This window comes from Cyprinus carpio, unplaced genomic scaffold (genome assembly GCF_018340385.1).
Source record: "Cyprinus carpio isolate SPL01 unplaced genomic scaffold, ASM1834038v1 S000000171, whole genome shotgun sequence".
NCBI classification, from domain to species: Eukaryota; Metazoa; Chordata; class Actinopteri; order Cypriniformes; family Cyprinidae; genus Cyprinus; species Cyprinus carpio.
Genome location: NW_024872922.1, coordinates 97882 through 108779, shown reverse-complemented (window position 1 = coordinate 108779; position 10898 = coordinate 97882). Strand labels below are relative to the sequence as shown.

Below are 10898 nucleotides of genomic sequence, written 5' to 3'. Positions count from 1 at the left end.
CTTGAATTTTTGGCATTAAAGTGGGCTGTCACAGCCAAGTTCAGCGATTATTTGTATGGTACAGACTTCACTGTCATAACAGACAGTAATCCCCTGACATACATTTTGACTACCGCAAAGCTTCATGCAACCAGCTACCGATGGTTGTCTAGCTTGTCGACATATACATTTAAGCTTCAGTACAGAGCAGGAAGTCAAAATCAGGATGCAGACGGTCTTTCCCGATGTCCGCATGATGAGCCCTTGGATGATCTAATCTCTCAGAAGGAAAGAGAACGGATCAAGCAGTTTACACTCCACCACCTTGCGGAGCCTGGGAATGGGTCTGATGTTCTCGTGGCAGATGTTGTGAAAGCCATTTGTGAGAGGCATGAGGTGATTGGTTTTCTCAAAGGCCCTGGTCTGGCACACCCTTCTGTCCCATTGGTTGAGTCCCTCACTCATTGTGTTGATGCCTTGCCAAATGAGTTTCAGCACGAGATTGAGCATGGTCTTCCCGATCTCCTTCATCTCTCAGAGGCAGCATTAATAGAATGGCAAGGGGAAGATTCTGATCTTAAAGTGATAATTTAGTGGATGAAAAAGTGGCACTAGGCCAAGTATCCTGAGGGGCCAGCCACCTGACATAGTTTTGTAGTTGAGAGAGTTGAGTCAGCTTGAGCTGAAGAATGGGGTGCTGTATAGGAAGAGGCAGGAGCATGGGGCCTCTCACTATCAGTTAGTGTTACCAGCAGGTCCTTTGGTCAACATTCAAACCAGTAGGCCTTTGGAGTTGGTCTGTATGGACTTTTTGTCAGTTGAGCTGGACCATAGCAATACCAAGAACATATTGGTTATCACAGACCATTTCACGAAATACGCTGTGGCGATACCGACTCAGAACCAAAACAGCTTGTACAGTTGCAAAATGTCTGTGGGAAAATTTCTTGGTACATTATGGGTTTCCTGAGAAACTACATAGTGACCAAGGGCCCGATTTCGAATCCCACACAATCAAGGAGCTGTGTCATGTTGCAGTTATTCATAAGATTTGTACCACACCTTACCACCCCAGGGGTAACCCGGTAGAGCGTTTCAACCAGACACTTCTCCAGATGCTAGGAACTTTAGAGAACGAGAAAAATTCCAGGTGGAAGGAGTTTCTGAAGCCACTACTACACGCATACAATTGTACGTGCAACGATACAACTGGGTATGCTCCTTATGAGCTCATGTTCGGGGGCGACTTCCCACGCATGTCGGTAGATTTAGCTTTTGGGTTGCCAGCAGAAAGCTCCAGCCAAGTCCCCTCCCAATACGTGAAATACTTGAAAGACCGGTTTCAAGAGAGCTACAAGATAGCTAAGAATAATGCTGCTAAATTAGCAGAGCATTCCAAAAGAAGGTTCAATGAATGCATGGTTGCTTCTCTACTTGGAGGAGGGTGACCAAAGTCCTTGTGCGCAATGTTTTAGGTTACGAGGGGAAAGCATAAGCTCGCTGACAAGTGGGAGCAAGGTGTCCACCTAGTAGTCAATAGAGCAGGAGACTTACTAATGTACACTGTCCGACCAGTGGGGCAAAGCGGTCCTCTAAGAACTTTACATCAAGACTTGTTGCTGCCCTGTGGGTTTTTGCAAGCAGAAAGGCCTGAGCAGCGGCCGAAGCAAACTGTTCATAGGCCCAGAACTAGAGCTTATTCATATAATGATGAAAGACAAGATCCAGAGTCAGTGTTTGTGAATATTCTGGGTCTGAGGATGATCAGTTCTTTTAGTCCAGTACTTGAGGACTTTGAAACTCGAGTTCTAATGAGCCCTGAGCAATTATCCTACCCCAAAATTCAGAATGTCCCAATTGACTTATCTGTTGTTGATCCTGCTAGAGAATCACTACCTACCTGTAGGTTTTCAGAGAAGAGTCCAGAAGAACCTGTAAGAGAAAGCTTACCTGACTGTAGACCTGTGGGAGAAAAAGCTTACTTGAGTCTGGAGAAATAGAAATATCTTCTGTTGAGCTGGAGGTCAGGTCACAATGATCCAGGATTGGATCTCTGTTCCAAGTCTGTAGATGAGTTTCTCACCCAAGAGGCTGAAACAAAAGTTCATTGGAAGACTGAGAACATAAGTAAAGAAAATTCAGCTCTAAATTAAACTGTGGATACTGGAGGTAATCAAAGTGAACAAACGAACAACTCTGAGTTTGAGGAAGGAGCTATTCCTAGGCGTTCGCAAAGAGAGAGGTGGCCTGCAAAAAGGCTCGAGTATCCCCAGTTGGGGAATCCACTTACTGTAGTGATCCAGTCTCTGTAACAAGGTCTGAGTGTGGCATTCAGCACTTCTTTGGAGGGAGTTGAATGTTGTGATGATGATGTGCGTGTGTGTTGTGACCCAAACCTCAAAAATATGTAGATGCAACGGGACGTGCAATGTATTCAAGAGGGGAGGATGTAACCCAAATTACTAGGAAAAAAACCTGTTGATGAAAAAAAAAACCTACAACATTCAAGATTGTGTAAAACAGTATTTTAACCCTCTGGTGCCGACTAACGCAAATATGCGTTTTGAGGCATTTTCTCCTGGTAAACCCAAAAAGAACTTAAATGACACTTTCAGTTTTGATCGTACAGATAAGAGCAATACATCAATCGAATCTGTAAAGGGTCTACTTTTATTTGTTTTACACATTTGATAACAACAAAACTTTGTGCATTCATAAGATAAAGAAAAAACAAACAGAGTTCGCTGTCTGCAGCCTTGGTCTGCAGTGATCTTTATTTAGAAACTTGTCATTAAAATGAACTGTAACTCAGTGAAAAACTCAACACAGAGACATGAGAGATATATATAGAAAGCTTGACATGTCTACTTTTAAACAAGCAAGTGCTACCAAAAACAAATATTCTGTGATAAAAGTAATCCATATGAAACCAACGCGATGTCCAGTCTTTCACGCCTCCCTTCATTATATCTAAATGCGACCACGCCCATGTGCCGAAGAGCGCGCAATTGAGGATTATAATCTTGAAGCTCGCGGCGGGTAATGCCCCATAACAACAAACAAAAAGCAGCAAGTTTTTTACATTTTTACTTTGCACTTCTCGCTGAGAGGAAGAGACTGAATTCACAGCAGAAACGACTCGCTGTGACAAATAAGAAAGAATTCACCTCAAGAACCTTTAGATTATTGATGCAGCGGCTTGATCAAAGCAGAGATCCTAAACATGAGATCCTAAAAAATAATTTTTTTTTTTATTATCCTACTTGTATTAGTTTTCACATAACCTGTACACATTTTACTAGTTACGAGACTTTTTTCAAACTATAATTCCTGACTAAAAATGTATAATCAAGTGAAAAACATTATAAAATTTTTTCATTCACAGCATCTAAATGTTCTCACCATGCCAGGATATGTTATGTTATGTTTTTTTTTATGTTATGTTATGTTATAAAACATAAACAGCAATACGATATAAAAAAAATAATGTTTGCTAGCCTAATGTCAGTAAGAATGGTTAGACTAAACTTTACTGAGATAGGCTATTCTCTGTTCACGAAATATAGCCAAATATGTTTATAACTATATATATTGTATAGGCCTACATACAAAGCATTCTTGTGTTTATGAATGTAACTAAGCTTCTGTTCATAAATATCTACTCTGGGTGTAAGTATTTTGAATGTGTTATACCCGGGATCCTCTGAGGTGTAAATGTATCAAGTAAGCTGTAAATATCAGTCCATAATATGTGTGCTATGTGGTAATTGTGTTCTTTTTTTCTAATAAATTACTAGTATCAGTGACCATCACAATAATGGAATAATGTAGTTTAAAAAAAAAAAGGTATAAAAAAAGTATTTTTGTCCTAGCAGAGTCTTTCTTGTAACTCTTCTCTCTGTCACACACCTGACAGAAAGGTCCCTTGCTCATTATGCAGCTCATAATGCGGGCCTTTGTCTTATCAGTTTGTGAATCACAAGCATTATGCATGATAGTTGACGCCTTCTCGCATATACCTTTTCCCTACACAAAAAGTCTAAAAAAAAAAAAAAACAACATTTGTAAATCAATAATTGTTTTCTGTGAGCGAGTAATCAAGAGCAAAAAACTCTAGCGCTTCAAAATCTGTTCTCTAAAGTCTTTCTGAATAAATGTTCTCTAGGTGTTTTATTAACCTTATTTCAGTGACTTCAAAAATTTTAGTTTTTTCACTAACCACGCATCAAAAAAACAAACGTCGCTTTCTCAAAAAAAACCACAATCATGTACATACATGCTGCTCACATATTATAGTAGCCCAGTTTGTGCTGATTACAGTGTTATTTAGACTTTAGCCATTTGTGTGTTTGTAAGCAACTGAAAAAAAAACAAATATCAGTGCATGTCAAAACTTCCCCAAAACAACAGCCTCAGGCCCCAGAGGGTTAATTTATTAATATCTATAAAGAGAAAAAAAGGAAGTGTATAGTAGTTAAATTAAAAGCTCATTTAGAAAAGTGATTTATTTAATAAGATAAAGATTGGTCCAATTTAAACGTACGAGTGGGCAAGTTAGCCCCGTCCTAAACAGGCAGAGGACCAGGGACAGGGACAGAGAGATGCAGTGTTTTTTTTTTTTTTTTTTTTTTTAGAGAGAGAAGCAGCTGATGCGATCCTTAAAAGAAAAGGAAGGAGAAAAATAGAGTTTGAACGAACAAACTAACCAGTTGTATCAGAAAAAATACATGATAAATTAAAAGATTTTGAGATAAAAGTTTGGTGGATTGAAACGTCATTAGTTAATGACCATGTGTGAATGTTAGCGTGGAATGCCCCACGGGGAAGATACAGGGCCTGAAGTTGAATTTTTGCCTTTCTGTAAATTTCATAACTGAAAAATCTAATTCTCTTGGTAGGTGAAGTGAATAAATCCTCAATTACTGAGGTTATTTTGTGTAGATGTTTGGTAAATTTCATTAATTGTAGTTGTATTATGTCCAGTTGTATGTAAAAGATGCATAAAAGTTAATCTTCTGGTTTTGGGAATGGAAGAATATTGTGTGGAATGTGTTAACTAACTAATGCTTTAGAGTTAAAAGTTACTTTTGAGCAGTTTACAAATGTTATTTTAATGTTTTTTTTTTGTCATGTATTCGAGCTATGAGCTAACGGCTGATCGTGGAGCACGTCATGTGGGCAGATGAGGCCTAAGCGCTTCATTTTAAAAAATGCTCTTTGCACATCTATGCAAATTCAGTGTGCTAATGTTAGGAAATTTGTATATTTTTGAAAGGAATGTCTAATTGTATGTTTTGGCTTTGTCTTTTGCAAGGCTGGGTCTTTTCTTTTTTTTTCCTTTTGTTTTTTTTGTTCTTTCTCGTTTTTCTTTCTATTTTTCTACTTTTTTCATAATTTCCTGAGTCAGATGCTGCATGTTCCTGGACACCTAACTGATTTCTGAGGGAGGATTTTTGAACTTGAACTGTCTTTGCTTCGCGTTAAAGCCATCATTGCATGCAGAAACTGGCGAGCCATGCCCCATATAAGGACGGCACCCGAGCTTGTGGGAATCAAGGAATCCATGGAGTGGTATGACTGTGTGTATGTTTTCTCCCTTTTCTGACTGAACTGTGTTGGTCAGATTTCAATTGTGGAAGAAGGAATCTGTGTAAGCAGCATTGAACTGGAACTGAGATTTAGTGAAATCCTATTTTTACATTGAGTCTGCTATTTGTGAGCAGTTAATTTGATGTTATTGTGATTTTTATTTTTTCTTTCTTTTAAATTCTACTGTATTTTTATTTAATCCAATTATTGGGCTTTTATATAAATATACAATTCTTTTTTTCTGAAAAAACATGAGGGTGAAAAAGGTATTTCAAAGGGTTATCATTTGCAAGAATTTGTATTCAAAATTTAAAAAGTATTCTTTGACATCAAATAAGGCAATTAGAAAACAAAGTGAATCAAATAGGGAAAAAATAAATTTTATACACATTAGCCAAGTAAGGGTCATTAGCATGACATTAAAATAGATAAAAAAAGAAACAATTCTAATATAGTCCACAAAACTAAATAAAATATATAAATCTATATAAGAAGTTACAATAAGTAAGGTAAAAATTAAAATTGTTTGAACAAGTCTTTATTTGAATTTTATGCCATACTAGTTTTCTTTTGTGTCATTGCTGTGTGATGTTGTTTTAAATTTCACTGCTTTATTTATTTTGTATCATTATGTGTTCCTAAATACAAAATCCCTGTTCTAACACAGCCAGTGTTGTCACCATTGCCCTCCCCTTGTTGGCACTGTCTCTTGAGCGAGTCTAATCTTCTGGTCACTGGTCCAAATCTAGAAACAGTGCCATCCCTTCATGTTCATTTCTGTTATTCACTGTTTGAAAGGGAGGGTTGTACTCGCGCCGCAATGCACATTACACAACATAACACTGTCATTATTTTTATGCCCGCTAGAGGGCACTAAATTTTAAAATGTACAGGTGCTGGTCATATAATTAGAATATCATCAAAAAGTTGATTTATTTCATTAATTCCATTCAAAAAGTGAAACTTGTCTAGTAGTTTCTTCATTAACAGACAGACCTGATATATTTCAAATGTTTATTTCTTGTAATTTGTGATGATTTCTAACTGACAAACTAAGGAAAATTCCCAAATGCAGTATCTCAGAAACATGGAGAATATAACTTAAGACCAAGACCAAAGAAGGGATTTTGAGAAATCTTGGCCAACTAAAAAAAGTATAAAAATGAAAAGCATGAGCCATGTACAGCACTCAATACTTTGTTGGGGCCTCCTTTTGCCTCGGCATTACTGGCAGCAGAAACGCGGGCGTGGCATGGAGTCAATCGTCTGTGGCACTGCTCAAGTGGTATGGAGCCCAGGCATCTGCACCTCCATAAAGTTGGTCAGCAGCAGGTAGCAGTGAAGTGCTCTAAAACTTCCTGGTATACGACTGTGTTGTCTTGGACCTCAGAAAACACAGTGGACCAACAACCAGCGGATGACAATGGCACTACAAACCATCACTGACTGTGGAAACTTTTACACTTGACCTCAAAAAAATGTGGATTTGTGTGCCTCTCCTCTCTTCCTCCAAGACTCTGGGACCCCTGCTATCCAAAGGAAAATGCAAAATTTACTTTCATCAGAGCACATAACCTTGGACTACTCATCAGCAGTCAGTCCTTTTGAAGCAAGACGCTTCTGATGCTGTGCTGTTGTGCAAAGAGTGGCTTGACGCAAGGAATGCGACAGCTGAAACCCATGTCTTGCATTACGTCTTGTGTAGTGGTTCTGAAGCACGGACTCCAGCTGCATTCCACTCTTTGTGAATCTCCCCCACATTTTTGAATGGGTTTTGTTTTTCACAATCCTCTCCAGGGTGCGGTTATTCCTATGCTTGTACACTTTTTTCTATCCCATCTTTTCCTTCCCTTCGCCTCTCTATAATGTTCTTGGACACAGAGCTCTGTGAACAGCCAGCCTCTTTGCAATGACCTTTTGTGTCTTGCCCTCCTTGTGCAAGGTGTCAATGGTCGTCTTTTGGACAGCTGTCAATTCAGCAGTCTTCTCCATGATTGTGTAGCCTACAGAACTAGATGAGAGACCATTTAAAGGCTTTTGCAGGTGTTTTTGAGTTAATTAACTGATTAGAGTGTGGCACCAGGTGTCTTCAATATTGAACCTTTTCACAATATTCAAATTTTCTGAGATACTGAATTTGGGATTTTCCTTAGTTGTCAAACAAGACATCAAAATTAAAAGAAATAAACATTTGAAATATATCAGTCTGTGTGTAATGAATAAATATAATATACAAGTTTCACTTTTTGAATGGAATTAGTGAAATAAATCAACTTTTTGATGATATTCTAATTATATGACCAGCACCTGTAGGTCGTAATAAGGTGCTGCCACAAACAACCTATAGGATTGTTTTTTTGTTGGAGGACAGTCTGTATATGGTAGGGGGCGCTATTAAACATCTTCTGTACAGAAACAAGCCAAGAAGGAACCAAAACAACAGATGCTTCCACATGTAATGTAGCATGATCAGACATAAACCTTGATCAAAACTTTGATCATGATCAAACGTGATCAAACCTTATGGAATAAATTGTTGACCCATGAAGAGGTAATGACTGTCAAGGTATGGGGTGTTGATAGACATTTTGATTATCATTCTGAATCCAATTTAAATCTTTTTTCAGCTTTTTGTTCAATATGTTTATTTATTTTATTTCTGAAACTTACCAACTTTCAAGTGTTTATAAAAAAGAATGCATGAAGCTAGAATAAAATGTTTTTGTTTACAAGCAGATACCCTGTTCTTTCTTTTGATGTTTTGAATTTATACATATCAATACCTGAATAGGGGCATAATAATATACTTAAAGTACGATGTAAAGTTCACTTAAAGAAAATTAACGAGTATACTTGAAATGTAAAACTACTATACTAGTAGTTTGCTGAGACTATACTTCAAAGTGTACTAAAAATGCTACAAGTATTTAATTAGTAAACTATCAATATATCTACAAGTTCGTTTTAGTATAGCTGCAGTACAAACTAAAAAAATATGTAAACTAGTTGTGTACTCAAAGTTTACTACTGTTATACCTGAGACAAACTTAAAAATATACTTTTATATACTAGAAAGTAGGCCAATTTAGTCTCAAGGAGTACTGAAATAGTACATTTACAGGTATACTACCAGTACACTGATATTTGTATACTTACTACATAAAGTATGCTTAAAAATATATTTGAATTTTACTTAAGTATAGTTAATAAGATAAACTTGAAGTATACTTCTTTTTTTGGTAAGGGTATGCATTCTGCTAGTTTTGCAACTAATGAGAGCAGTCTCAGTACTATGATTATATGGTCAAAATCAGGGAAGGGCAACTTTGGCTGTACTTGCCTGTAGCTTTCTAGTGATCTTAAAGACCTTGATTAGCTTGTTCAGGTGTCTTTGATTAGGGCTGGAGCTAAACTTTGCAGGACAATGACCCTCCAGGACCGAAGTTGCCCATCCCTGGTCTAAATCTAGACTGGAATTCCTTGCAGATATAATTTCTCTCTAAAAAGGAACAGAGTTGCGAGTATCCTGCATTTTCTAGTATTTTTGAAAGAAAAAGGAGATTTGAGATCGGTCTGTAGTTAACTAATTCTCTAGGATCAAGTTGTGTTATTTTTAATGAGAAACTTAATAACAGCCAGCTTATTTTATTTATTTATTATTTTTTGGGGATATATCCTAATGAGAGTACTGAATTATTAAAGGGGTGCTATTATGCTTTTTCACTTTTTCAACTTTAGTTAGTCTGTAATGTTGCTGTTTGAGCATAAAAAAGATCTGTAAAGTTACAAAGCTCAAAGTCCACTTCAAAAGGAGATATTTTATTTAACAGAAATCACTTTTCAAAAACTACAATTAACAACTCGTTTGTACTACAGTGCATATTTTCCGGGATTTGTGATATCACAAAGATCGACGAATGGGACGAGACCTGGTTGAGCTGCAATAGAGAAGGCAACGAGTGTAATCACTTTTCAAAAACTACAACGAACAGCTCGACATTTCCTGACCAGGCGCCGAGTGCTGTCAAACACAACACACATTGGCCCAGCTAACCAGTCACAACACAGACTGGCACAGGTAACCATTCACAGCGCATTTCTTATGAAAGCGGGCCTTCATTTAATGCAGGAACTATTCCAGCCATTCACGCCAGACTGGGGAGAGAGGTGTTGTAATAATGTAAAATATATGAAAAATATATGTTTTTCGCACAACCTAGTATGAGAGCCTGTTGTAATCAAGACCTTGTAAAAGAGCATAATAGGACCCCTTTTAAGAAGAGAATATTGGAAGCATCTCTTTCAATAGCTTAGTCAATGGAGGGTCTAACTTACATGGTGTTGATTTTAATGATCTAACAAATTTAGACAGTTCTTCCCCTTCTATAACAAATAATGAATGGAATGAGCGGCAACCTCCCACTCTCTCTCGTGAAGCCAACAAGGAAGTGACTAGAACTGTAATTCATCGACTGGCCGCTTGAGGCTGGCTGCAAAAGGGAGTCAATCCCATAGACGTTTACAGCTTGGTACAAAAATGATTTTGGTCTAATTAGCTAATTTTGCCCTTCATGACAACTGTGAGGGGGTGAATTTTTTTATAACTCATCTGTTTAAATTATATTAAGCCTTAAAGTTCTGCATAATTAAGGGCGTGGCCACGTGAGTGACAGGTGGATTGCCGCTGCTGACAATGCCATCGCCCTAGGTGGGCGTGGCTTCAGCAACCAGCTCCCGCCTTTTTGCTCATTTTCGATTATTTGGGAGAGTTGCGCGTGGCACGCTGCCAAGATGGCGACGGCCCACTCTGCACACTTTGAGCTTCAAAACTGCTCTTCAGGAGTCTATGGGTGACGTCACGGACACTACGTCCATATTTTTATACAGTCTATGGAATGGAATTGTTTCTCATGGAGTCTATAGTGCATTATCTGATGCAAAACTGTAGCAAATGGTTGCATGGTTATATTTTTCTCTCTGATAGTATCAATCTTGCAAGTATAGAAGTTCATAAAATCAATGCTGCTGTGCTGTTGTGAAATATCTAAACTTGAAGTTCTATTTCTCATTAATTTAGCTACTGTATCAAATAAGTAACTAGGGTTGTGTTTGTTTTCTTCTTAACTCTTTCCCCGCCTGCATTTTTGAAAAAAAGTTGCCAACCACCAGCAGCAATTTTTATGATTTTCAAAATTTGATGGCCTACAGTATGTTTTGCTGCATGAATATTTGAATATGCAATACATCAAAATAAAGATTAAAGCCTCTACTTTAAAAAAAAAACAATCAGTTTTATTCTAGCTTAAAGCATTAGCATTCATTTTTTTTTA

At 37.5% G+C, this 10898-nt stretch overlaps 1 protein-coding gene across 1 annotated transcript in view; it reads right to left on the bottom strand.

Annotated features, from left to right (window-relative positions):
- Positions 1-252: 252 nt before the first annotated feature.
- LOC122142829 overlaps positions 253-10898 on the bottom strand; it is a 61481-nt gene continuing 50835 nt past the window's right edge. Inside the window, exons 4-6 of the mRNA XM_042753888.1 lie at positions 1880-1941; positions 1534-1668; positions 253-510 (exon numbers count right to left, since the gene is read on the bottom strand). Of these exons, the coding sequence (XP_042609822.1) occupies positions 253-510; positions 1534-1668; positions 1880-1941 (455 nt within the window). The remainder of the gene's footprint in view (positions 511-1533; positions 1669-1879; positions 1942-10898) is intronic.